Source organism: Zonotrichia leucophrys, chromosome 12 (genome assembly GCF_028769735.1).
Source record: "Zonotrichia leucophrys gambelii isolate GWCS_2022_RI chromosome 12, RI_Zleu_2.0, whole genome shotgun sequence".
In the NCBI taxonomy this organism is placed as follows: Eukaryota; Metazoa; Chordata; class Aves; order Passeriformes; family Passerellidae; genus Zonotrichia; species Zonotrichia leucophrys.
Window position 1 is genome coordinate 9,140,061 of NC_088182.1, and position 27,629 is coordinate 9,167,689.

Genomic DNA, 27,629 nt, shown 5'->3' on the forward strand with positions numbered 1-27,629 from the left:
TCCTGCTTATGAGACATACTGCTCACACCCATCATGAATTTTTTTTGCACAGCAATACACGTTTGGAGATGTCATGACATGCTAACATTTAAATACCTTTATTCAAACACAAACAGCCAAAATGCTGCCTCAAGTTGTGTTAGACCAAGTAGTCTCACCAGGTATGAGACAAAGCCTCAGCTCGCAGTGAGCAGACAGAGCAGCACCCAACAGGATCTGTAGTGCACAGACAATTGCCTTATTTCAAATTTGCTATAACCAAGTTTTCCATATTAAAGAAATAGGATTGAAGTTTCTGCTGCAACTGGCCTTGGCTGAATTACATTTTTGTGTTGTTTCAGTGAAGTTATATGGAATTCACACCACGATATTTTTTTTATACTGTTGACAGTGTATCTCCAGTAATTTATAATTTTCTGCACACCTTGGTATTTCATTACCCATAACAACTGGCAAGAAAATACAAAACAAAGACTTTCTAATTCCTAGGTTAAAAAAAAGGAAATATTGTGTGGTATATTGTGTATAAAAAAAAAATATTGTGTATCTGTGCATTAACTTACACAGATTAGTAATATTTTTATACCAATTAACTTTTTTCCATCTTCCAAAATGAGCCATCACTCCAGCTTTCAGATGTATTGACTTTCTGCAAAAGTATACCTACAATATTTTGCTGGTTTGAAACAGTTAAGCCCCAAGCTTAGGCTGTAACATTTCTCCACCATCACAGATCAAGCCTACATTAAACTCACATCTGACCAGCTTCTCAAACAAACAAGATGAAGGCACAAATTTTCAAGCAGGGAGCTAACTAAGGCTTTGTCTAAATAAAGCACTCCACACACAGTGATGAAGGGCACAAACTCAGGGACTGGCACAGGTTTGTCAGCATGCAGGGATGGTGGCTCAGTCTCCTTTCAGAGAGTGAACTTGCAGGGCACAGCCTGAGCTGGCCGTGCTGGGTGCGGCACCGAAAGGCGGAGACCCTGTTCCCCTTCTCCGCTCCCCACCACATCCTCTGCACTTCCACCCATATGCTCTCCCCTATTTATTTTGTGAGGGCTCTGGATGCCTGACAAGTCTCTCAGTGAGCCAGTTCAGTTCACTATCTTGGCAAAAAAATAATCCAGCAAAACCCAAAACATAAAATAACCCTAACACAGCTTTCTGCTGGGTTTGCAAGCTGGAGGAGTTCAGAAAAGGAATCCAGCAGGAACCAGAGCTGGCAGGCAAAAAAGGCAGAACTCCCCGTTGGGTGAGAGAGCAAGGGGGAACAAAACTTCCCCCATTCAGCAGCAGAGCAGTTGGATATGCTCAGCTGTCTCGTGTAACTTCACCCGGAGTAACCTCGCTCGCAGGGTGCAGTTCTGCAATAGTTTCAAGCTGACTTCAGCTGGCACGGCTTCAGTGCAGCCTCCCCATCCCTCCCTGCACTGGTGCTAACCTGACCCCACAGTCCAGCAGTTCAGGCAGAAGCCAGCAGAAAACTCTTCCTTTCAAAAATGAAATGCACTTGTTTTCTGAATCGTAATCTTCCTGAATAGTTTGCTACTGGGGCAGGCATGGGCCAGAAGAGAGGTAAAAGTGACACTGGGAAGAACAGGGCTGTCAGCCTGAAGTGCCATGGAACACTGCTGTGCACCAAAAACCTGCACAAAGCTGTGCAGTGAATATACTGTGCGTCACGAACACCCATTCCAGTTTAACACACAAATTTCCATATACAAGCAAAGCCTGAGGTGGAAATTAGAAAAACTGCACAACAAAGCGAGTTTGTGACAAGCTCAGAACCTGACTTTCACCCTGCAAATATCCTTGTTCCCTCTTAACTTCCAGGCCATCTTGAACCCCAGCATCCTTAAGTTCATAAAACTGCAAGAGAACTTTGAACCAGCAAGCCAGTCTCCTCTCCAGTCAAATAGAGCCTACTTAACTCCATCAAGCAGTCATCTTTTCTTCAAAGGTTCACTTCAGATGAATTTATACAGGAAGCTTCCAGATCTTAGCTGTAGTGAAAGTTAATCTACAGCCACGTTACTGAAAGCATTCTTGTAACATTATAAACTATTCCAATTCAATGCCACTGAAACACAGCAAATAATGCTTTAGTGTCTTTAGTTAAAGGCCACACAAATGCAAAAGGCTTGTGCACTCTTCCAAGTATCTATAAATTGACAGTGCAGCTCAGGTTGAGGCATGCTATTTTAAGGGCTCCATGTTGAACCCCCAGGGCACTTTAGTTTCCCAAATCACTGGTTCTCAAACTTCTCCCAGTGTACTCCTTCCTGCCTACAAGCAAGGATACGTTCTCACCTCCTCACTCTCTCCCATAAAAACAGTTGAGAACTGCTCCTTGGCAGCAGTTTCCACACCAGCATCCTGCTGGGGTTCCAGTCCTAAAATCTGACTTAAAGCATTCCCAGAAAGATGTAATTTGGGCAGAGACAGCTCTGGGAAACATGACCACACTGAAAAATATGCCTCTGTTCCCATTCTCTGCACTACCTGGAGCTGTGATGAGAAGTTTCAGTCTTCCTGGTCTTATCCTTCCACCAGCTGTAACCTCTGCACCTCCCATATTCTGCTCCCAGAAGCAAGAAGTGACTTTCTGTCCTACAGTGTGAGCAACACTGTCTTACATGGGCTTCCTTATCCAAATATGACTACCAACATAATCCTCAAAAATTTTCTGCCACTTATTTTCATGATTCAAAGTCATGCAAAACCAAGAGGCCACATAATCTGATGCCAATGAACTAAAACTCCAAGCTGCATCCTCTTTTTTTCTTTTTTTTTTTTTTTCCCTTTACTGAATCAGTAGCAGCAGGCATGGTCTGTTAAGAAGTTCGGTGGCAGGGTCTCACACGCCTTCCCTATCAACAAGTTGCATTTCAAACTGCTTGCTTTAAAGTCAAGAAAGAAAGAAAGTATCAGAAAGAACTTCAAACTGTTTTCCAGGTTGCTGGCACGGTCACTGAAAACATTTAGTCCTGTAAATCAGCAAGGCCGCAGAAGAAAACCCTGGTATGAGTTCTGTGAGGACAACAGGAATAGGCCTGAGTCACTAAATGAGCAGCTACCAAATCCAGACAATATCTTCTTGTCAATGTGTATGATTGCAATTGTAATCATGTTCTAAATATGAACACATCAAAAGCACCGTGACCTTTCTACTATGAAATTACTTTGAAATATTTTAGGGCATTTTGGTTTTAAAGTTAACTCACATTCTGTCTCAAAAGGCTGCTTGTAAGTGAAAAAAAAACAAACCCAAAAAACAAACCCTAGGCTTGTTTAGAACAGGATGAAAACAGAAAAGTTTCCTGCCTTGAAAACTAGATAGATCTGAGTGTTTGGGCTAACTCCCCTTTGCTAAACTTAGCCCTTCTGTGACCCTCAGGGAGGAATGCAAGACCTGTCTACGTTATCAAGTTTATAAGGATTACACTTTAGCATAAACAACAGATCATTTCTGAACTTCACTCTAAAAGTCAAATTCCTGACCATTTCTCAATGCCACTCTTCTACGTTCCTCTCTCTCAGTCCCCCCTTTTTTTCTTCATGTTTGGTGAATGTGAGACTATTAGATTCCTGACCACAAAAGAAATTACTTCTCCCGCTCACTAAAAGCTTGCCACTCAAACCGCTGACAAATCCTCCCACATTTTTCCACCTTCAAGTCTGAGTACATCAGTACACTTTGCTGAATATTTCCCATATTGCTCATTAAAATAATTGGGGTTTGTGCATGTCTGGCAGGAGGGAAATAAAACTCACCAAGAAATACTTTATTTCTCAAATATATTGTTTAAAATATAGTTTGTTCGTTCTACTTGTTTCGGCATTTAAATTAGATTTAAGGATCAGAATGATGCAGATTTACAATTTAAAGAACCATATTGATGCTCCTATAGAACTTGTGGCAACAGAAACTAGCATTAAGACTATTATTTGCTGAAGGTTTCTTTTTTTGGGCTACGGCTTTTCAAGTTCAGACTCATCAGTTGAAGTGAGGGAAAAATCTCTTCAGTTATTTTTGTTACAGGAAAATACTACTTCACCACTGGCTCGGGAGGGGGAAGGGGGACGATGAACCAGAACCTCCTGATTTGTCCCACAGATCATCCTTCGAGACAAAGAGCATCTTTGCTAATTATAGAAAAAAAATTTAAACTAGGAGCAGTTGAAAAACTGTTTCTCAGCATGCTCAGTGGGCATTAGCTGCGATTTCAGCAGCTTAGCAAGTCCCACCCCTGTGTGAGCTCAGCAGGGAGGCCTGGAGCACTGCACATTCTCCCTGCTCAGCAGGGACAGGGGCTGCAGCTCGGCTGATTTGCTACAGGAATACTGGAAAATTGCCACCAAAATAGCAAATCCTGTGGAAAAAAAACCAACCCTAACCAAGATCCCCCAAGCAGCTTCAATAAGGAATTAAAAGGAAAAAGTGGAAAAAAAAAATCTCAGCTCCCACAGTTTCAAAATGCTGAACTCTTGCTGCATTATGGTCTGGGGCTTTTTCCATGATCAAAACAAGCAAAAGGTTTAGGTTAAGCCAGATTTATACAAACCCGTCCCTAACAATGCAAGTGCAAACTTACTGTGCTAACTCTTGCCACAAGTTGGTCATGGGAGCCAAAGACTGGCTGTAGAATCTGTAACAGCTGTAATACCCATAGCTATTTTTCTTTTAATTTGGAAGAGGGGGAAAGAAACTAAATAGACAAGTAAAATACAACAGAATTTTTATTTTAAAATCAAATAGCAGCTGAAGTTTCATAGGGGCAACTGAGACTTAACAGCTTACACACTGTACACTTAAGCACGTTTAACATTTCAACCCAAGCACTGCTACTACATCTTGTACATATAAAGAACAGTTTGCCTATTGCAATCTTTCTCATACACTGCACACAACACAGCATTTCATTGGCAAAATTTCAGAGTTACACACACAAGCAGCACCAGAGTAAAAACACAAATGTGCTTTTGTAATACAGCAATAATGTCATGAGAACAATGATTTTTGAATTTTCAAACCTCTGAACAGTCATTATGTTTGTTTTAATATTGCCAGAATAGATAGAAACATTTTTATCTCATCACATCATTCAACTCAAGTTTGTAAAAGTCTGATCATCCAAAATGGGAGAAAGCACAGACTGGACAGATTAATAAATTACATGTCTGGGACATCACACTTTTAGTTCTCCCTTGCACATTCTGCACCTGGAACTTTGAATTAAAAATGTTTTTTTTTTTACTTCAAGGAACATTTGGAAAATTTAAATCCACGATAGCTGGTTGGGTTTTCTCCCTCCAGAAAAAAAGAGCACAACTTTTGCATGTTCTGAGATTCCAGTTCAATGCCATCCCTTTCCTGTGTTTTTTCAACTTTGACCTGTTAGTTTTAAAATAAAATCTTGCAGTAACTGAGGCTCTTTTTAAAAAGTGATTCAAATGTACATGGGATTTCATCACCCCACCTTGCAGTAGGGAAATATCAGACAACATTAGCTAAGGAATATTACTTTCAGGTCACTTGGGATTTGACAGTAAAATGAAGAGCCAGGGCCTTGTCAAAGCGGTGCCAGTTATCCAACAGAATGTGAGGCAATGGACCAATTCCCATTACAACCTACAGAGAGACTGTAAACAACCTACAGAGAGACTGTAAACAAAGACTAAAGGGCCATGAAGATCACTTTCTGTATTTCATTAAAACAAGGAGCAGTTTTCATACTCACAAAATTCAGAGTTCAGTACTGGTGTTATGTCACTCCAGGTTAGGCAGCAGATGACACCTCCAGCCCCAGAGACTGATGTGTTTTAGGGGGGTTAGAAGTTGCTCACCCCACCTTGTGAGGCAATTTTTGTGCTACAGATCCTCAAATATAAAAGCTACTCAGAGTTTGGCATCTACCACATGATTGCTGCCAGTCAAGCGGATTTAAGGGCATATTTTAATCTCTCACATTATTCTGGTCCTGGAATTTTTTGCTTCGAGCTCACAGTAAGTCTGAGTTGGGTAACTCAGGCCAGGGCAAGGGGCTCCCCATGATAGGTGTTAGTTTACAAAGATGGCAGTGTTTTCTAATGCTAATGTATTCCCATGCTGCATACCTCAACTAACAGTTTCATCTCTAACAAACGAACTGGAATATGCTGATAGCTCTAACTCGACAGCACAATATCATACAGACAGGGGCCAGTGCCAAATGGTTAGTTAAGCAGATAAGAAAGGCACTCATTCTTCCTTTAAAAAAAAAAAAAAAAAAAAAAAAAAGGAAGCTATTGCAGTCAGGCAGACAGAGTGTGGATGGGAGCTGGCAGATTCCACAATACAGAGTCACGTCAAAAATGGCCTCCTGCAAACTGTTCCTTCAAGCATTTGAGTCAACCGAAAGGGAGGAATCTTTCCCATTATCCACAGGAGTTTTACCTCCCTATTCCACAGCAGAGCAACATTTCCTATACATTTTGACATAAAAGCACGTAAGAAGCTCCGAGAATAAATTGTACTCTGCAGCAGAGGAAAACTCCTCTCCCCACTTTCTGTTTCCAGTCCTAAAGTTGAGTCGGGACTTTATTTTGACAGTTCCCTGGTCTGTGAATGGAAAATCCCTCCTCAGCACTAGCAGGCTGGTGTCTGCTGCACACACCCACTGCACACAGCAGAAATTCCAGTCAATAAGGCAAGTGGGGCCCAGGCGCTGGGAGGGGAGGAAGGAGACATACAAACAATAAGAAAAGCATCTGGCTCTGTTACTGGCTGGGAAGGAGGCTGGAGTTCAAAAAAGACACAACTGCAGCCTTCACTTCACAGGAAGATCATATCAATTCTTGCTGCCCTACTTTTCACACAGACCAAAATATGTGGAAAGGGTAACTTGGGGCTTCCAACCCACACTTTAATGCAATTCCATTAACTCAAGAATGGTGATGAAACCCACCTTGGACATTTTTGTCCCACAGGACCAAAACATATCCCTGCTCCTGCTTTAGGCCTGTGGAAACAGCCCAAAAAGTAAAGGCCTTTGCTGAACATGAGTGAGCCATCCCTCTACCACCACACTAATGGAGGCTTCTCTGCTGTCCTTCCCTGGAGATAGCAGCCAAGTCTAGTGAAGCTTTTCTCATAGCAACCAGAGCTCCAGAGCCAACAGCAGCTGCTGTCACTGCCTTCAACGCTTACCCACAGGATCCAGAGCACAGCAACACCCTCCTCCCTGCACCTCTACAGCAAAAAAACCCTGAATGCTGGCAACAAGATGACTTCCTGGGTCAACCACAAGAAGAAGAAAAAAAGAAATCCTAGTATTTCCTATACAAGTGAAAAGAGGAATCTCTGATTATTGAAAAAAATAAGAAATTCCTTTTTTGGATTTAGATTCCGGCAGCAACACCCAGCCAGGGTGGGGGCAACTGCCTGAAATCCATAATGTACCAGCACACCATCAGACACCAACATCAAGTTCTTCCCTCACCCAAGGGGAGAGACTCGCCCCCGCCGTACCCCCAGCGCTCTCATTACATCATGGCCCGAGCCCGCAGCGGCCCCAGGAGCCCTGCAGCACCCCGTGACCTCTCCAGCCCCGCAGAACGCGCTCTGCCCCCCAGCAGCGCAGCCGGGATCTCAGCTGGTGTCAGAGAAACACGAGGACACGGCCGGGAAGGGGCTGCGAACCCCCCCACGCTGCTACACCCATTTCCCCCGCTTGCACAGGGCCACACGCGGCCTCGCCTCTCTCCCTCCCCCGGGACGGCGAGACGCTGCCCGGCGCCGCTTCCCCACCCGGCCCGGCGGTGAACTCCGGCCACCGGCACCCAAGGACGAGCCGCCGGTCGACAGTGACCTTGCCGGTGCCGTCGGGGGTCGGAGCGGGGCCGGGGCGCGGGCACCGCGGCGGGGAACCCCCCCTGCGCCGGCGGCGGCCGCGGTGACGGGCGAGGAAATGCGGGAGGATCCGCGCTGCAGCCGCCGGTGCCGGGAGCGGGGTTACGGAGGAAGGCGCCGCGCGGGCACCATGAGAAAGCAGAAAATGCAGGTCAAACACCGCCTCCACCGAGGCCTGGAGGGGCCGGCGGTTCGGGGCGGGCGGCCACAGCCCGGAGGCTGCCCCGAGCCGGACAACGACCCCCGCGGCCCCTCGGGACAATGCGAGGACACGGGGGCGCGGAGAAGGCCGGGCTGCAGCGGGGCTTCCCCGGCGCTCGCCTTCACCGACAAAGCCCCGCGGCCGCTCCAGCCCCAACTCCGGCCCTGGCACTGCACCGGCCGCCAGCGTCCCGAGCCCGCGCACCGCCGGGCCCGCCATGATGCCCGCACACCGGGCCGGACCGGGTCAGCTCGGGCCGGGCCTCCGGGGGCACGGCGGGGCGCTACCGACCGGGCTGCCAAGGCAGCGCAGAGCAGAGCGTCAGGCCGCGGGCCGCGCAGGAGCCCCCGCGGCCGTCCGCCCAGCCGCCCGCCCCAGCGTTCCCTCCCGCCGCCGGGTACGGCCGGTTCCCGCCTGCCCGCGCCTACCTGGCCGGCCCGTTCCCCGGGCCCCTGCGCGGCACCAGGCCCGGCTCGGCGCCACGGCGTGTCCCGGGCAGCCGGCGAGAGCGAGCGCTCAGCCGCGGCAGCGGCGGCCCCTCCCCCGGCGGCAGCGGCGGCTTCTCCCCGGGCCGGGCGGAAACGGCACTGGGTACACGGGGATCCCCGGCGCCGGCGCCAGGGGCGCCCCGGGCACGCCCACCCCACTCCCCGTTGGCTGTCACGCCGCCGCGTCCCGCCCCGCCGGGGCGCCCGCCGCCGCCACGACCCCGCCCTCCCTCGTTCGCCATTGGCGACATCGCCTCGCGGCCCCGCCTTTGCTGCCGCCTCATTGGGCTCCACGCGTCCGCCCCGCCGCGCGCCCCACGGTCCCGGCGCCACATTGGCGCGCGGCGCTGCCACTCGGCGCGGGGAGCAGGGGGGCGGCCGCCGGCAGCGCCGACGCGATGCGGGGCGGGCGGGCTGCGGCAGCGCCCGCCGGGCGAGCCGCGCTACGTGCCGAGGGGCGGGGCCGGCGGGGCGCGATCGCTCGGCGCGGGGCGACTCCCGCGTCGGGACACGTGGCAGAACGAAGGGGCGGTGCGGGGGGCGGCCGGAGCTCTGGGCGGAGGGGGGCGCAGGGCGCCTGCGCGGCGCCGGCGCGCGGGGCCTGCCGCGCGGCACGTCCGCGCGCGCGGGTTTGAGTGGGAGGGGGGCTGGGCTGGGGGGTCCCGTCACGGGGTCCCGGCGGGGCCGCCTGGGGCTGAAACCGCCCCTGCTCGGGCCGGGCCGGCGGGGCCAGCGCTCCCGCAGCTGGCCGGTCGCCGTCCCTGGAGCCCCGAACAAAGGCCGCGGGGCAGTAAGGCGGAGGGACGGCCCCTCCGCGGTAGGAGGGGCGGCCGAGCCGGGCAGGAGGGGCCCCGCGGCGCTCGGTGCCCGAGCTCGGCCCAGGGGCTCCGCCCGGTTCCGGGGCCCGCGTACCGGGGCTGCGGCTGCCCGCAGTGAGCGATGCGTGCGGCCCGTAGCGCTGCAGGCCGCGGGAGGAAGGGAGTGGAGCCCGGGCGCGGAGGGAGCCGCGGGATCACGCCGGGGTGCGCAGCCGCCGCCCTGCTCCGGGGTCGCTCGGCAGAGGCGGCGCTCGGGGGTTGCGGGCGGGCGGGCAGCCGCCCCCGCCGCGCCAGCCGGCCCGGCCCCGCCACCCCCGCGGGAGGGCGGTGCGGTCGCTGCGGCGGGTCCCGCGGTTCCGCGAGGCGGGGACAGCCGGCTCGGGTCACGGTGCGGCGATCCAGGCGTGCCGCAGGCTCTGCGCGGCGCTGGCGCGGCGCTCGGGCGCGTAGTGCAGCGCGGGCAGCAGGAAGGCGGCGAAGGCGGCCGCGTCCTGCGGTGTCCAGCCGTGCCGGTCCGCCAGGATGCCGGGGAGGCTGCGGGGAAAGAGCCGGGAGAGCCGCAGGAGCGCGCCTGGCAGAAACAGCGTGGGCACAGCGCCTCAGTTACACCTGCACGGCTGAGGCTGCCGCGCCTCGCCTCAGATTTAACCCAAAGCATCCCGAAAGATCTTTGCCTTCTTCTTGGAATTATCTCTGTAAGCGCCACCTGTGCTGCCCCTTGCAGGTTTGGCTCTCGGGTGCTTCTCAGGAACCCCCTTTTCAAGCTAGTGTTTGGAGTCTCCCTGAGTACTTTTCTTAAGTAAGAGTGTGCCAAGAGTGCACAAAGTGTTCCCAGAATAACCATGCCAGAGCCATTGCTGCTTGTACCCTGTGCCTGCCCACAGGCACCCGCATGCATCATGCTATTTCAGTGTCAGAGCCTGCAAGACTCTTGTTGAGTTTGTTACATGCCAGGCAGCTCTGTGGGGCCCAGCAGAGTGTATGACTGAGCGAGGAGCAACCCTCGTCCTGGGGAGTGCATGGTGTAAATACAGTGATTCAGGTTAGGCATGTGTGGTCAGGCCTGGTTGGTTCACAGGGAGAGTGAATGTAGAACTAGTTTTGACTCATTTCTTTCGAGCACCATAGAAGACATAAGTGTGGGCAAAGGATATGGATGTGCAGGGAGGTGCTTATTAAATTCCAGCCTGGGACCAGCTCTAAGCGCTGAATGAATTGTGGGTAGGCTGGTAAGCATGAAAGCAGAGAAGGATGATAGGCCAAATTGCAGAAGGGTGGAGTCATGTGATGCCTTGTGGTCAAAGAAGGGTTTCAAGACTCATGAGTCAAAGAGAAAGGAACTGGGGAGAATAAAGCAGAAGAGATGTTGCAGTTGGGTCAGAAGACTAAATATAGCAGCCACATTGGAAGGATATGAGTGGCCCATTCCTGGTCATCATTGTTCTCTGTCAGTGAATGGGTGAAGTGCAGCCTGTTACACACTCTTCAGCCTTCTTGGCATGGAGCTGTTTCCTGTCTGTATTTCCATTTTCTCCAGATCCAAAGGAGAAAGAATGGAAATGCTTTCTCTGTTTGGTGCTTGATACGACCATTTTTCAGGATTTTGCATTCATCCCTGGAATGCTCATGGATTGCAAAGAGGGCAGGTCAGGGGGTTGTTACTGCTCTTTATGAAATTTCCATTTATGTTCCATCCCTGCTTGTAGCCTGCATTGTGTGAGTAACTTTTGGGGGAGTTCAGCATGAGCTGAGTAGGAGTGTGTCAGAGATCTGCAGTGATTTTTAAAATAAACTTCCTTATGCCAGTTCTTACCTGGCCTGCTGAAAAATTTTGTTGACTTGTTCCATGAGAAAACAATTTGAGGAGGAATTCTTCCCAAGAGTTCAATAATACGAGCAACATGATCTAGATGGAGGGAAGACAAAATTTAGATACAGACTGTGACACTTCTGTCAGTGAAATGAATAAAACTCATGGAGTCCTACCATCATCTCTGGAGAAGTATTTCCCAGGTTGAGGATCAAATAGACACTCTCCAGTTGCCATTTCAAAAGCCTAGAAATGGAGTAGCACTGTTAATTCACTAATTGTATTGCAGTTTTCCTTGCCCACTAACTGATAGTGCCCTCTTTATCACACAAAACTGATCCTAAAATGTGGAAATATACTGGCTTGATCTGTACCACAGTCAAACAACACCTTTAGCTCCATCAGGATGAAAAGCAGCCTGTGCCTGATGCACGCAAGACTCTGAGCTAATCTATATGGAGTGTGAATTGCCTCAGAGCTTAAACTAAATTAGGAGTGCGTTGTGCCAGCAGCGGACTTTTGTCCTAAAGTGAATGAGTGCCAACAGCCCCTTTTGCCTTCTCAGGAAGGAAGGATAAATGGACAGGTGGATGCTAAGGACACGCTGCCCTGGCCAGGTGAGCTCTGTCCCCTCCCCTGCAGGCAGTGTTGTCCCAGTCCTACCAGGCAGGCTGTGCTCCAGATGTCCGCAGGGGTGCCGTAGTCTAATCCAAGGAGCACTTCCAGGGCCCGGTACGGCTGCGTCTGTATCTCCTTGGAAAAAGGCTTGTACTGAAACAGAAACAAACTCCTTAAACCAGTCACAGCAACACTGGGGACACAAGCTTCTTGTGCAGTGACAGGACATTGGGGACACAAATGAATGCGTGTTCTCAGCTCTGCACAGGGCACAGCCAGCACATTCCTGGCCCCACTGACACCAGTGGGAATCTACCTCCCACCATTTCACACTGAACATAATTATACATTTCTAATTGTAGGGACTAACTGCAAGCTGGAGAAACATCCAAAACTGACAGTGGCTCAGTGCACAGCTTGGAGCTGAGAGTGGCAAACACAACACCCCCCAGTATCAGCATCTCTGAAATAGCTGTTCTGCTGTAAAGGGACAGACAGACACACACACACACAGTGTGGGATGGAAAGAAGCACACAGCACCCCACATTGTCATGGGATTGAGACTTGGAGCAGACTCACTGTCCAGCATGCGCTTCCTAGATCTGCAATTTTCACCTCTATGCTCATTAAATCAGATTCTTCCAACTGATTGCCAAGATCACCTCCTAGATGGGAAGGACAAAGAGAAATCAGGTCTTTCTGAACCAGCAGGTACACACCACTTACCACAGGAGAGGTACGTCTTCCTTCCCTTAAAGTTTCTCGGCCTAAAAGCTCCTAAATACTTTGTATCATAAATCAAATGCCACCCCTCTTTTTTGAAGGACCCCCCAAAAAAACCTGGTGTCCAGTAAAAACGTAAGAGAATGTTTGGGAGAACAGTAGCTTGGAGTGGAACAGTGTGACCATATGCTCCTGTCCTGCTGCAGGGTTCCTCTAGCACCAAGGTTAAATTACTGTGGGCCCAGAGGAGAGCACCAGTCAGAACCAAAACATCTGTAATTCCTCCTCAGCCTTCAGCAACCCTGGCTGTCACAGGCCTTGGATACAGCCTGCTTGGCAAGCAATGTGGAGGTTACGCTTCCATATGATCCCAGAAAAAGGTAATTCCTGGTTTAGTGTCTTACAGTGAGCTGTCAGCCTATGCTTAACATTGTGCTATTCTGCTCCAAGCAAAAGACTTGGTCACTAATTTAGCATTCCTTGATTGCCCCAGAGTTTGAGAGACAAAACAACACTGTCATGGGAGAAATGCTTACAGGAGAACACAGTGCAAGGATAATATGAAAGGTCTCATTGCTGGGAGATGAGATAATCTCTCGTGAAACTCTCCAGCTCTACATCTCATTCAATATTCGCACCATTCTGTGCACATAAAGTATGGCTCAGAAGGCCTTGAAGATTAGCAGCACATACAAGTCTCCCACAAACCTCAGAAATGAGGGAAATAAAGAGCAGGAGTGTCATACAGCTCTCTGATCATGCCTTTTTGTATGTAAACCTTTCAGCAGCTGAAAACATCAGACACGTAGAACTGTTCCGTACCTAAAGCCTTGAGAGTGAACTCTGAGGTCATGGTGGGGCTGTCAACAGATATCTGTGACCTGTAGTTGTCCTTCACAAAAACCCACCACACTTCTGTAGGCGCCTTGAGCCCAGCCTGGTGTTTGTGCTAAGCAGAGAAAGGAGAGACCTTTCAGCAGCATCAGCTGCCTATGTTTTGTACTGGCTGTCATGTTTTGTACTGGCTGTTGTAGGAGATGTGAACCTTTCCTAAGGCATCTGTACCTGCTGCCTCTCATTTCTCTCCTGCCAATAAACACCTAAGTCTAGGTTTTTTTTGTTAAAAAAGGCCTGGAATGCTCACCTGCTCCCTTTAACCTCCCTCCTGTTCCCTGGTCGCAGTGGAGTGTGGACATGAGAAGCCTCTGGAGCCTTTTGCTGCGCCCACAGAGCAGGATGTTCTCCGGTTTGATGTCTGCGTGGATGATGCGGCAGCACTTGTGCAGGAAGTGCAGCCCTGCCAGCACCTGGCCAAGGAGGCAGCACCGTCACACCAGCCCTGGCAGGGTCCCCACTGCCTCTCCTGCCCCAGCTCTGTCCCCCCAGAGCAGGCAGGCACAGTGGGAATGCAGGTCAGGGACAGTCTGGGCACTGGTGGTAACTAAATGGTTCCTGTTGGGGTGGCCTATGGGAGCAGGCACAAGGGTTTCATCACCCCACTCGACAGCAGAGCCCCAGGAGCAGGTGGAGGCCTGGAGAGCCCAGTGAGGAAAGGGCTGTTTGGGGTGACACACAGCAAGAGGCAGTGTGACAATCCACAGATGGGCAAGCCCAGGGAGGTGGGAGGAGGGAGGGGGCTATGAGGAGGCTATTATGATTACCAAGCTGAACTTTCTCCTGAAAAAACATTCTTGTTTGTATGGCTGTTGTGTCCTGGGACCTCTGTGCCTTGCCACTGATTATAACCAGCCCCCAACTTCCATTTGAATCACAGTGACATGTAAAGGGACTGGTGTAAATGACAGGCATGAGAGGGTGTCCCATCATACAAGGAAAGAAGAAGACACAGGATAACACAGACAGGAGGGGGAGAGACCATGAGTGAGTGCAGAGAGAGGATTTCAGGGCCCTGCAGGAGAGCCATGTAGGGAAAGAACAGCTTGTGATGCAGCCGGGAGAGCCTGGCCTGTCATGGGGGAGAGATAAACAACACCTACCAGAGATGAACACTCATTATCAGAAATCAATAACAGAGAAAAGGCTATGGGGAGATTTAGGTTTGTTTTTTAACACTCTGGTCAGTCATAAAGGACTGGTAAATATTCTCAGTATTATCAAATTCTATTCTGGGATGAACACCAGCCCCAGGGAAATATCAGCCTTAAATGGTAACTGTGAAATGTGGGGAAAGATTTAAATAACTAAACTGGAATGAATCAGAAGTAAATACTGCCCTGGTGCTGATCTGAAGGGGGAAAACAGAACTGAGATTTTACAATTAAAGCAGACAATGTATCAAGCAAAAGCCTGAGTATGAAATGGAGCATAGAGGTAATGCTACTACATTTTTGTGTAACTTACTCAGGTGTTAGTGGAGCTTCTTTAGACAAAGGAGAGGCTACTACAGAAAATAGGATGAAGGAGGAAGCAATTTTCTTTCTTAGTATCCCTAGAAGGGCACAGGAATCAGGGTAGCAAATCTTCATCTTGGCAAGTGTGCAGACTTCTGATGAATCTCAGCACGAGAGGCAAAAAGTAATTTTAACTGTTCTGAGGCCTCACTCAGGTTTCCCATTCCTTAAGCAGAGCCAGCCCTGAAGAAACTCATTTTTCACCATCTTTTAAATAGGCACAACACATCCTTACAGGGGATGAAGGAAAAGTTGGCTCTGCGCAGGGAAACTTCAATATGGAAAGAGAACCAGCTGACCAAATCAGCAATTTAGAAATTCATGTAAAGATGGAAGGGAGACCTTGAGTGCCTTCAGTGGTACCATGCAGAAAGCTGCTGGAGCTGACAGTGCTACCATGGCTGGATGCCAAGGCAAATGGCAGCAGCCTGGCATTACTGCCAGAGGGGATTTCTCTGGGCAGCAGGAGGGCAGAGATGGTTTGCCCACAAGAAGCGGAACTATGGCAGCCTGTTTGTCCCCTGCTACTTCTACAAGCAGCAGAGAACCCAATGATTACTGAGCTGATGGGAACAGAAGTGCCAGCCCTGACTCCCTGGTGTACATCTGCAGGCTTTTGGCACTTTGTGGCCCTGACTGCTTCCCAAACCTGAGGAGGCTGCAGGCTTAGGCAGTAACACCCAAGTCCTTCCCCTTGGGAGGAAGACTGTGGCATGTCCCACAGCCAACAGCCCCTTGGCACCCTTGCCTGATTGCAGCTGAGTTCTCACCTGCTGTAAAGACTTTTTCACAAAAGGCAAGGGCAGTCCCTGGGCTGTGTAGTTTCCCATCAGACATCGAATGGAAGGACCCAGCACCTCAAATACCAAGCAAGCATGTGGGAAAGAGTTAGGGATTCGCTAACAAGGAAAGGTGTTAGCACCACCCCTTTGCCTTTCACCAAAGCAACCAAATACCTCCTGGTTCAGCCTCTCCCCTCCAGCCATGCCCATGTGCCCGGGTCCAGCTGCAGCCCTGCCCATCCTCCTCATGGCCGCACAGCACTCAGGCTTACACCATCCTGTGGCTCTCCAAGGCAAGCCCAGGCTTTGCTGGCCCAGAAAAGCACTCTCTGCAGAAGGATATGGAAACCATTCTCTCCAATCATTCTGAAGTCGTCTAACAAACAGACGATGTTTTCTCCTGCCAGGTCCTTCTTCTTCATGCAGCTTACCTGAGGGGGAGGGTTCCAAGAAAGCTGCAATCAGAGACCTATATGTGCACAAGGACACTTTGCACCTGTTTTATCCTGTCTGACAGACTTTCTCTTCTGGCACTTTGTGACAAATCCCATGAAAACAACATCAGGAAAACCAGGAATGAGTTTCTGTATGTTTTGTCTTGCTCTTGACCAGGTGGGACCATCACAAGATTGCAAGGAGGTGCTCTCCCAGGGGGCTTGCTCTCCCAGAGCGCTTACCCTGGTACAGCAATTCATGCTGGTTTTTCCTCTCTTCATGGCCACAACTGCCAGGGTTTTGGTTTGGTTCATTTTGCAGATGCCAGATCCACCTGCACCAGTGCCAGAAGGTTTGTTCTGGCACAACAGAAGTGAGCAGCCCTGGAAGCAGAGACCAGATCATCTCTTCTGGCAGCTCTGCAGGCAGTAAGCCCCATTGCTGGTGGGAACAAGCCTTGGGAAACAGCTGTGTGCTGCTGAATGGGCAGGCATGTCTCTCAGAATTAATAATAAATCAGGGGTAAGGTTCACTCTCTACACAGGGTTGTGCTGATGTGTGGAAAAGCAGCCCTCTGATTGCATTAAATTAGTGCCACTTGGTACTTCCTCTTGCATCACTGCATCTGGCTCATCTCCTTTTAGATAGGGCCTACAGATTTACAGGTGTTAACTAAACCTTTCTCAAACCTGTTGGAGAAAGGCCACAGAGTAATTTAAAATGCAGAATTTAATAGCTTTTACTCATCTGAAGCTGATGTAACTTTGTATATGAACAAACTTGAAGAATTGTAACCACAAGCTTTCAAGAACTAGCAGTTCAAGCCAACTTCAAAGGCAACTTGCTACAACCCAGATATAGGCACCTAATTATCACCTCCATTAGCAGAGGCCTGAAGAAGCTTTCTGACTTCAGATGTTTATTATGTTTTGGTACATCGTATCTTTTTCTATTGCAGGTATTTCCTCTTACTTCAGTATCAGTGTTGTGGTACAGCAATGTCCCCTGAGTGATGTTCCTCTGTGAATGATACAGGTACAGAAGACATGCTCCCATCTCCTGCTTAAGATCATGACCACCTTCTTCTGTTGATTATCCACCTTATCATTCTGCAGATTCCTCCTTTTTGCTGGATTTCAGTCTCAGCTAAAAGAAATGGGCTGACAGGGCAAGTGGGACATGTCCCAGTATGATGCAAGAAGGAGAAAATTCCTGTTTCAGAGGCCAGTGATTTCTATTAATTCCCCAGCTTTTTTAGGTGGGGAATAGGAAAAAAAATAGGGTTTTTTCCTATTCCCCACCTAGCTCCTTGGACTGAGACCTGCAGGCAGAGGGGATGCTGATGCTGATACTCAAACCTGAACTCAGTGGCCACCCAGGAGCACAGCACAGAGCCACAGAATTCACTTACACAGCGGAGGAAAGCAACCTCATCCTGGGCACTCTCAGCAAAGCCTTCCCTGCTTTTCAGAACCTTCACAGCTACCTGCTTCTTCCTCCTGGGAAATGAACCACAGCTGTCAGCCAGTGCATGTCAGTGGCCCTGACCAGCAGCACTTCCTTTTCTTGCAGTCAGCCAGCCCTGGGCTCCCCAGGGAAGGTGCTGCCCTTCTGCAGGAACACTTGGCCTTTGTTTGCAGCACACCAGGCCCATGGGCATCTCTCCCTCTGGCACCTGGCAGCACAACTGCCCCAGGGACCAGCAAGGGACTGGAGAGAAAAAGAACATGGATACTGCAGGGTCTAAACAAGAAAAGAAAATGTAGAGCAAGGGCTGATCCCACTTTATTTACATTTTTTGATTTCTGGGGACCAGCTCTGTTTGTTGCACCCCACTGATCATGCTGTCGGGTTTCCCCCGTGCTCAGGCATGCCTGGCATGCTCCCAGACTGTGCTGTGCTGTTTCTGCAAGAGGGGCCAGGCCCACCCAGGATCTCAGCCACCCCTTCCCACCTCCCTGGATGGCACTCAGCCCCTCACCTCATGTCCTGGCACAGCCAGACAGTGGCAAAGGTGCCACATCCCAGCTTGTGCAGCACCTGGTATCGTGTGTTGAACACCTCTCCCTCCTGCATGGGGTAGTGGCCTCCTGTGGGAAACCATCACCAAGAGATATTAATGACACCTCTAAATGCTCTTAGAGTGAAGGAGCAGCTGAGGACAGCCTGAGAGGTCCCAGTGGCCTCCTCTAGCCTGGCATGATCTCATCTCTGGAGCCTCATGGCCAAGGACTGACCTGTGTGCTGGGCTGATGGCACCTCCTGCTGCACCTGCTCCTCCATGGCCCTGGAGCACGGCAGGTCCTGGCTCAAGGGGATGCAGGCAGTGGGACACCAAGCTGTGGGACACGGGCAGTGTGAGCTTCAGCACTTTATTCCTTTCAAGAGAGCTGCAGGGTGGCCGTACCTCTGCTGTGCCCTCACCCCTTTCTTTCCCAATCCCTTCAGCAGCTCTTGGAGTCAGGCTGTTACAAACACTTTTGGCACTTCAGGGAGATAGGGATTATTTTAAGAGTTCAGAAGAGGAAAGCTGGCAGGCTGGTCCCAGGCCAGGGCCAGGTGGGAGTCTCAGGTTTCCTAGTGTGTGTTTTCAGGGGCTTAGCGGGGTCTGTGGGATCCCCTCCCACAGCAAGGAAAGCACCTCCTCCCTATTCCCATCCTGGCTGAGGAAGGAATTTGGGCTTTGGCTGGCAGGAGAAGGCTCCTGCTCCACAGGGGTGTGAAACAGAACTTGCATTCTAAACACTACAGGGCTGCTCCTCTGTCCACAGTGCAGCCCTGGGGCTGGAGCATGGGTTTGTCACTGACCATCCTGTGACATCCCAGCAAGGCCACAGGACATCCTGGCAAGGGACTGCTCCTGGGGTTTGTTACTATGACAGTCCAAAGCATAAACACCAAGACAGCACAGACAGACTGACCCAACTGCTGTCCCCCAGTGCTGCAGTACTGGGGTAGGGCTGCATTCAGTACTGGTCACCTGAAATAGCAGCCCAGAGCCCTTGTTGCTAATGAAATAGAGATTAAAGCCACAGTAGCTGCGGCACTCCCAACCCAGCCTTTCATAATTTGGAAATGTCACTGGCTGTACAGCTGAAGCTTCGGGCTAACACACATTGTCAGAACTGGAGACAGGTGATAGTAATGCCCACAGAGCATTAGCACAGGTAGAAATATTGAACTTTAAATCCTCCAAGTCAGGTCACTAAAGCTAAGAACTCATCTGAACCAGGAGATTTTCAGAAATAGTTATAGAGGGCTGGCAGTGCTGGTGGCAGGGAGTTGTTCTGGAGCTGTAACATCTTCCAGCTGCTGAGACAGAGCACCTGTTTTGACTCAATGTTTTGACTTTTCAAAACATTGAAGTTTCTTTCCATGTGCTGATGTTCCTCTCCCAGCACAGCAGCCAGAGGCACAGCCTGCCTTTGGCACCCAGCAAGCTCTGGGTTACTCTGTTTACCCATGCCTGCACAGAAGTCTGAAAGGAGCTCAAAATGCCTCCCCCTCCTCATATTTCTACACCTCTTACCCTTGCATTTATGCTGCTCAGAATCAGTCTCTGGGTATAAACCCCCTGGATGCTGCATGTCAGGCCACTCTTTACAGTAAATGCTCCCTGACATCTCTATGAAACAGAACTGAAGTAAAAATTTTCCTTATTTGTGCACAGACTAAGCTGATCAGTATCCTCACACACTCCTGCACCACCAGCATCTGCCTGGGCCTTCTTCACTCACATCAAGAGGACAGCAGGGCCTGAGCTGAGAGCAAGCAAGCTTTAATCATGCAGCTTACCATTCACCTGCCAAAGGAAAACTCATGGGTATGTGGAGATGGGAGTTCAACAGCTTCTTCCCTTGGTGGAGTATTCTGGTGACAGGAGACTTCAGTCAGAAAATAGGACCCAGAGGCAGACCCAAAGTGCAAGACTCAGCCCTAGGGTGGATGGAGCTTTTGGGCAGTTCAGGCCCTGGTGGCCCTGTTGCTGCAGAGGCAAGCCAAGTGTGTCCTCAGGCATGCAAGATTTACCTCCATCCACCCTCTCTGGATGGAAGCACTGGCAAAAGATGAAGAGTGTTGCTATGCAACTTGGTACAGGAAAGTGAAATGCACTTTTCTAAGCTTTGTGATAAAGGACAATTGGTGCTTTTAATCCTTCATTTCTCGACACTTTCACATTAAATACAACTTATTTTGCTTTTGTCATTCCAACTGTTTTGTGCAGGACCCACTGAATTGCTGCAGGCCTGGACTAGCTCAGAGAACTTCAGCCCAAGAACTGCTGCTGCCTGGCTTGTGAGAGCCATGGACAAGGAATGATGCTTCACATCTGGCCTGGATTCCTCCACCCAACCTGCATGGAACAGTGTACAGACCTGCCCAATACCAGTCATGCCTTATGACACCTGGACCTTTGGAGTGGCAGAACTCACCAGGGCAATACACACTTTCAGCTCCTGCACCACCACAGAGCTACAAGCCCTGGCTGAACACAGCACCCCTGCAAGTCACAGCATGCAGCACCCAAGCAGCCCCAGCAGGGCTCTGAGCCCCAGGGCCCAGCACAGACTCACCCTGCAGCAGCTCACGGGTAGGACACGCCATTCCCTTTGTCATCTGGCTCACTCTGGAGCTCCCCAAAGTGAGATACCGGCTGGTCCTGCTCTGATTTTAGTCTGCACTGCCCCAGGAGGGATGGCCTTGAGGCCACCAAACTTCTGCATCACTGGATGGACGTGGTGAGGAGCGGGGCAGGGTATCAGATCACAGCACCACTTCTGGGAACAACCTTGGCTTTGGGAGAGCAGGGGACCTCAGACAGCTGCGGTGGATTCACTTTACTGCTGGCCTCTCCCTGCCTCCCTGGCAGCAGGCCTGTCAGCCTGCAGGAGATTCACAGTCTCCACAGCAACTATTTATAGCGGGAAATTCACAGCTCTACCGAGATGGAAACAGAGAAATCCTCCCCCTCTGCTGTGCCTTCTCCAGACCCAGAAACCGTGGGGCTGCCTGACTCTGCCCCCTGCTCCCAGCAGTGTGTCAGCAGGACGTGCTCTGCAGCACCATCTTCTGCCTGGCAGAGCCATCCCTGCTCCCCAGACCAGCCCCCGTGCCACACTGCCAGGCCTGAGGAACCTCAGCCTCTCCAGCAGTGCCTGCACACAGTCCAACACCATCACAGCATGGTGCTGGTGGCCACAGAGCCCCTGCTTCCCCTGTTCCTGTCTCTTGGAGAGCAAACACAGCAGCATCCTCCCCACAGCCCTGGGGGCACACGACCATCCCAGCACCACCCAACACAGGGGAGGAAAAGGCCACACACAGTAAGAATCACATTTTTTTCCCCCACTGCCACAAGCTGCAGGCTCACACCGGAGCTGGGCACGGCCTGGCCTCCTCCCCCTCACGGGGGCCCTGGGCTCGCACAGCTCGGGTTTCCTGCCTGAGGCTGCTGAGAGCAGGCCCCAGCCCTGCAGCAAAGGGTTAACCCTGCCTGCAGTAGCTCTGCTGCAGCTCCAGGCTGCCAAACCCAGGCCAGGGCCTCCCAGAGTGGTTCTCCCCCTGCCTGTGCCCCTCTGCTCTCACCTGCCTTCCCTGCACTAAAAATACCGAGGGAGGGGGCAGAGGCTGCGCCAGGCCGGGCACTGAGGCCTGTGGGGCAGCGGGCAGGGGACAAGTGGCTTGTGACCCCTAAAAGGGCAACAAGGACACACGGAGTACAGAGAGCAGGGACTAAAAGAGGGGGAGAAGCAGACTGTACAAAACTCTGCTAGTAAAGGAAGGGGAGGGAAGAAAAGAGGACAGATGGGCCAGGAGCCAGATTGCTGTCTGGGAAGAACTGTGAAATTCATTTAAGAATTAAGTTGTGCTGGTAAATTAGGGGCACCGGTTTCTGTCTCATGCTGGTGACCAACAGTGACAACAGTGAAGGTTCAGCAATGCTTACCCACAGTGAGAGACCACAGCCAGGGCACCATGCGGCCCCAGGGCCAGCCCAAACTGTCTGTGGAGCGAGGCTGCCTGCTCCCCTGGGCAGAGATGGTATTTGAGCTCTGGAAACTGCAGAGGGATGCAGGTGGAAGGAGGCACAAGGTTATCTTGAAGAAACACAGCCTAGGGAGGAGGGAAAAGCCTCACTCCTCACACAGCTTCCAGGTCCTGGTGCTTCAGAGTACAGTTTCCACTTAGGAAGAAAAAGAGGCAAATACATTCTGTGTAATTTGCAATTGCATCATCATGCAATACCAGCACGACACAGAGGTTGTATATTAAAATTTATTGAATTATTGTGTAAGAATTCTCTTTATTAAAATCATTTTGACTCTAAACTGATTATTTACAGACAAAACCTCTTATATCACCAATAGATTCCTACATCTCAGAACAGTATCTACAAACAGTTATTACACTATGTAACAAAATTCAGATTTTTTTTCCAAGCTTTTTATATTAATTATTAATTCAAACTTGAGAAAGACAGTACCTTGGGTGCTCTGAGCAGAACCTAAGGTGTGGCAGGGCATAAATGCAGGTCAGGCCATACCATAACAGACAGACAGACACCAAGTCACAAGGCTGGGACAGAGCAGAGTCACCACGACACAGACTAGGAAAAAGACTACAAGAGCAAATGCCCTGGGTGTTCTGGAAACCAAAATAACCATCCCCACAAGAAAGGCACACATTAAAAAAAAAAAAAAAAAAAGGAGAAAAAAAAATACAACAACAACAAAAAAAAGCATCTTGCTGCAACCAGGGCACACCCTGAAAAATATGGCATTCCACCAAAGCAGCAGCATCCAAGAACCCTCTATTTTCATTTAAAAAAATCAGCCATCATTTCTACCAAAATAAAAAAGCTTTCAGGTACAGCCTAAATTTGCCACCAGACAGATGAAAGGAGGAGCTCTCACATCTACATCACGTGGGCACCAGCTGTGCTTCATCGAGCCAAAGGGAGAGACATTCAAATACACGAACGGAGATTTATCTTAACACTGATCAGTTCTCAGCCTTTCACCCAGACCACGGCAAAAGCAAGTCCCTCCCTCTGACCACAGCACTAAATAAAGCCGGGTGCCTGCCACGGGGAACATCGAGGACCTGGGAGTCCCAGTGGAGCAGTGACATCCCTGTGTCCCACAGCAGGCTGCGGTAGCAGGGCTCTCTCTGCTGGTGCCCACTGAACTTGCTACCTGTGAGCAAACAGGAACATCCAGACAGGATTCTCTGTCCTTGCCAAGGAATGTCTGGTTGGTTGTGGAATCGGGCAGAGACTGGAAAAAACTTGGAAGGATCAGGAGGAATAAATAAATAAGTTTCTCCCTGCAATAGGGAATTTCATAATAAAACCTGTTTTGTGCAAATTTAAATGCAACAGAACCCTGCCACAGAAATGGATTTTGCCACAGGAGAGGGGCACGGACGGAGATAAGAGGGGCCATGCCTAAACACCCAAGCTGATCCCAGTGAGGGCCTTCAGTGTGTGTCCTCAGGGAGCAGGATGCTGTATCTACAACACCAAGGACAGATGGATGGGAGGAGATGGGCACTACCAGCTGTCCACCCTCACTGCACCTGCACTGGGCAGTGTGTCCTGCCCAGCCATGCAAGGACAAGCTGAACATGTTCAGTAAGTCAATCACCTATGTTGAGCTCTATTTTTAAGTCTTGATTATCAATCTAATAAAAGCAGACTTTCACAGATACACTTGGAGAAAGGAGATGATTTCCAACATCCAGGAACACAGAAGCAAGGAGAAGGTGGATACCAGTGGGAGGTGGAATGAGAATTAAGCCTCAAGCCACTCTGTTCTGGGAAAGTGCAGAGATAATTCTGCAAAAATAGGGGCAGACACTGACAGTCTGTAGAGCCAGAAATCCAGCAGAGATTCTGTGGTGCCTGGCAGACACTGAGCAAGTTGGAGAGGCCACAAACCAGGCCTTGTTTCCTAGGGCAGAAAGTCCATCCACCAACACACACAGGGACAATGCTACTCCACCACTATACCTGCACCTGCCTCAAACCAAGGAATCTCCTGCAGTCCCTAAAGGAATGGGCTTTACTAACATGCATTGTATTGGCTTTTTCCCATCCAGCAGTCCTTTCCTCAGCTTTTTGGGGTGACCAATTCAATCAGATTTAGTCAAGACAAAGGTTTCAGAGATGCTAAGTTCCCATGACTTTTGTGGAAATGGATGATCAGGCAGGAGTGAGATCCTAACTGGTCCTCACCTGGGCAAAGAGGCAAACTCTGCAACCCCATCTTTGTCTGGCAGCAGCCAGCCAGCCACCCTGCTGCTCTGTACAGCAGGATAGGAGCAGAAGGTTGCACAGGGATGCTCATACTCTGGGCACACCATGTGCCTGGGAACACTGCTATACTGCTGAGAGAGGCTCACAGAAGAGGAACAGAGGCCAGCATTAGCCTGCTCCAAGAACAATTCTGCAACTGCACAGACCTCACACAAAGCCACAGGGCTGATGCAGCACGCCTGGAATTACTGCTATTTGCAATGTAAAGAGAGGTAGGGATGTGATCCTGCTCTGTTCTAGCTCTGCTCCCTCCTGGCCCACACAATCACCACTTCAGAGTAGTGGCAGAGGAGTCAGACCTGGACCTGCCCCAGGCACACAGGACATCAGTGTGGAATTAGCAGCTGGGGGGGCAGGGGTGGGGTGAGCAGGAGAGAGAACAAGTAAATCATCCTTATAAATTAGCTCCTAGAAGGGCAGAGGACTGTTCACAAAGTGGAGGAACTCAGGAGGGAGCAGTGAGGAGCTGCCCAGTGACAGCTGCCAGCTAACTGTGCTTGTGCCTGCTCCAGCCCTCTCCTCCATGCACAAATCATTCCTTTTTGCAGGACACCCAACCCTCCTTGGGAACATCATGGTTGTGCTTGACAGCTCCTTTGAGTTCACAGCTCACCGAATAACCCTTCTGTGTGCCACAAGAGGAGAGTTTGAGCAGTGGAGCTGAGAGTTAGGTGTAAGGCAAGCCTAAGAGAAGAGCACAAAGAGAGCCTGGGGCTGAGCCATGGGGAAAGGCGAGCTGCTGGTACGACAACGGAGACACCTACAAGTTATCCCTGCAGACAAAGCAGTGGAGAAAACTGCTCCAGTGCTGACAGACGTTTGTCAGTAGAAGTGCACAGAGATACTTCTCCAAGAAAAGCTTTGTCTCAAAGCCACAAAGTTAAACATTCTCCTTTAGCATTTAAATACATTAACTTTGAGGGTATTTACAAGTCCAGTTCAGAGCAGCAGAACAGCTGGACACTGGAGGAAGGGGGAGTGGCACAAGGCATTTGTTGTGCTTTTCCAAAGAGCAGGGCAACCTCTGACCACAAGGAACCAGGAAGACAGATCCGAGCTGAGTCAGTGGAGACCGAAGTGAGCCAGGTAGCGACTCTCAGACACTGCAATTGTCCTGAGGGAAAGGGTAAGGGGTGCTGTTCATTTACAGTGGGCCCTGTGGCAAACACCCATGCTGGTGAGCACATTCCAGCCAAGCAGGTGCCACACACGAGCTGTCAGAGACCAGGGCACTGGGGAACAAGAGCCCTTCACCACTGGACATTCTCCTTTCCACATCCAACATCTGGGACCAGCAGGGACATTGCTGCAAGGAGTTTCTCAGGAGTGCTTGCTAGCTGGAAACGGAGGTTAGCACAGCAATCAACCCAGGAAAAGCTTCCTGATCCCCAAGGAAGTGAGTGGTTGCAGCAGGGAGTGTTCCAGCACTGGAAAGGGCATCCATGCAAGGCTGAAGACTCCACAGACAGTGCTCGATGTTGTCACCTGGCTCTTCAATAACATGGTTTGCAAACTTGGCACATTCACATCTGTAGGAAGGACCTGTGTGGTCCCTCAGCAGTCTGCCAGGGAAAAACCAGAGTTTGTCCTTGTTTTTTGTTTCATTTTGCTTTTAAAAAGAAAAAACAAACTGTAAAAAAATATTCTCTGAGATGCAAGGACGCTTGTACTTTGTACTGCCTTGGCCATCCCCTTGCTCACGTCACCCGCAGGTTCCTTGGAGAGTCTGGTTCCAATGGCAGCAGGACACCCTGTTTATCAACTGGGATGAGCACTGTCCCCATTCAGCCAGGGGAGAGCAGTCTGTCTGTGCCTGTCACAAATCTGTGACTTTATTCTCCACAGCTGCTGCAATCTGTTGCAGTCTATATCCAAGCTGCATCTTCTGTGCCGTTGGGTCTTCTTCCAAGGCAGTAATGATCTGCAACCATACAGAGCTCACTGGCAGTCTTTCTCCAGCACACAACACCCAACCAGCTGAACACCATGCATTATGGAGAACCTCAAGCTGCAATTCAGCATGCTCTAGTCTAGAGTGGGTATGCAGTAATTAATCTCAAATTAACCACAAAAGAAGTATTCTAGATTCATTGTACTAACTTACAGACTTCACACGGCAAAACAAAAAAATGCTAAACTTCTCACCTGAAAATTAAGTCTTTAGTAAATTAACCTGAACTAACTGCATTTCTTCTTTAAGTAGAATATTTGGATATTGAAGTAAAAATAAAGAAGCACACATGAAATCCCAAGAGGCTCCAAGTTAGAGATAAGTTCTTTTTGCTGATCTCCTCCCTTGCTCTTTGATAAGAATAAAACAAACTCATGACATGAGTTATGCATGCCAATGAAACAATACACTGTTGGAATAGTCTGGCTGCTCTTAATTGTTAATTTTTTTTAGTTTTTTTGTTTGGGTGGTGGAAGAACAAAGGTATATTCATACCTGCTGGAAACACACACTCACCTGGTCATAGTACTTATTGATGTATTTGTACAATTCATGTAGAGCCACCAGGGAATTGAGGTCACCTGAGTAATTCTGTTTATAAGAGAAGAAATTAGACAAAACTGTGAGACACCTAACAATTGTCCTGTCAAATTCTGTGTCCTCACAACTCATTAAGAAAGCAACAGGAATTCTTGCATTTCTTGCCCTGAATCCTTGACTACCCCTTCTTTTCTCCAGTGCTTGGTGGGCAGACCCTCACCCTCCCTGTGGTGCAGGGCAGCCACTAGGCACAGTCAGTGTGTCTGAGCAGAACTGCACACTCAGCTGGAATATCCCATGTCTGCATTAATAACTCTCTCCTGGATGCACAGGTGAGGGGCCAGGTAACTTCTGAAATGTTTTTATTTACCCGTGACAGCTCAGCCAGGGCAGAGTTCATCTCCTGGTCACTGGCAGAGATGGTCTGACGAATGTCTGCGTAGTACCTGGACAGGGGCACACAGGAATTAGTGCATGGTCCCCCCTCCTCCCTGCAGGAACCACAGCTCCTCACACCCATCACTTACCTTTCCACCATCTGCTTGTAGCGAGGAATGTCCCGGGCATAAAGCAGCTTATTGATTGGAGAGTCCTTGAACATCCAAAACCAGAATGGGTTATGAAAAGCTCCTTTAT

At 50.0% G+C, this 27,629-nt stretch overlaps 4 protein-coding genes across 9 annotated transcripts in view; 1 reads left to right on the forward strand and 3 right to left on the reverse strand.

The window, feature by feature from the left end:
- The window catches only part of SETD5 (SET domain containing 5), a 65,375-nt gene extending 56,679 nt beyond the window's left edge, over nt 1–8,696 (reverse strand). The window contains exon 1 of the mRNA XM_064723988.1: nt 8,528–8,696. The gene's annotated coding sequence lies outside the window, so the exon portion shown is untranslated. The remainder of the gene's footprint in view (nt 1–8,527) is intronic.
- LOC135453405 (collagen alpha-1(I) chain-like) overlaps nt 1–9,523 on the forward strand; it is a 26,861-nt gene extending 17,338 nt beyond the window's left edge. Inside the window, exons 3-4 of the mRNA XM_064724429.1 lie at nt 7,594–8,344; nt 8,407–9,523. Of these exons, the coding sequence (XP_064580499.1) occupies nt 7,594–8,344; nt 8,407–9,523 (1,868 nt within the window). The remainder of the gene's footprint in view (nt 1–7,593; nt 8,345–8,406) is intronic.
- LOC135453191 (SRSF protein kinase 3-like) lies at nt 9,407–18,468 on the reverse strand. Its single transcript, XM_064723980.1, has 11 exons — nt 18,423–18,468; nt 18,167–18,275; nt 17,597–17,684; nt 16,094–16,181; nt 15,739–15,845; nt 13,702–13,864; nt 12,414–12,499; nt 11,879–11,986; nt 11,392–11,461; nt 11,219–11,311; nt 9,407–9,976 (listed from the first exon to the last, which is right to left on the reverse strand). Exons 1-11 carry the CDS (start codon nt 18,466–18,468, stop codon nt 9,789–9,791), a joined length of 1,146 nt encoding a protein of 381 aa, XP_064580050.1. The 3' UTR covers nt 9,407–9,788.
- Nucleotides 18,469–22,443: 3,975 nt separating this feature from the next.
- Nucleotides 22,444–27,629, reverse strand: part of PLXNB1 (plexin B1) — a 77,199-nt gene continuing 72,013 nt past the window's right edge. For 5 of the 6 annotated variants that reach the window (XM_064724534.1, XM_064724531.1, XM_064724535.1 and 2 more), the window contains exons 35-38: nt 27,521–27,585; nt 27,364–27,439; nt 26,970–27,044; nt 22,444–26,423 (exon numbers count right to left, since the gene is read on the reverse strand). In XM_064724534.1, the coding sequence (XP_064580604.1) occupies nt 26,319–26,423; nt 26,970–27,044; nt 27,364–27,439; nt 27,521–27,585 (321 nt within the window). In that variant the 3' untranslated portion in view covers nt 22,444–26,318. Of the gene's footprint in view, nt 26,424–26,969; nt 27,045–27,363; nt 27,440–27,516; nt 27,586–27,629 lie in introns of those variants that run through there. The other variant, XM_064724536.1, reaches the window with a different exon arrangement.

Excerpts from the sequence above, each read along its gene's own strand:
- LOC135453191 (XM_064723980.1), bottom strand. The coding sequence starts at position 18,468 with ATGGAGGAGCAGGTGCAGCAGGAGGTGCCATCAGCCCAGCACACAG. Across the intron at positions 16,182-17,596 it reads AGGTTGCTTTCCTCCGCTGT|GTAAGCTGCATGAAGAAGAA; the intron begins GTAAGTGAATTC and ends CCTCCCCCTCAG. Across the intron at positions 11,462-11,878 it reads TCTGGAGCACAGCCTGCCTG|GCTTTTGAAATGGCAACTGG; the intron begins GTAGGACTGGGA and ends CTCCATTTCTAG.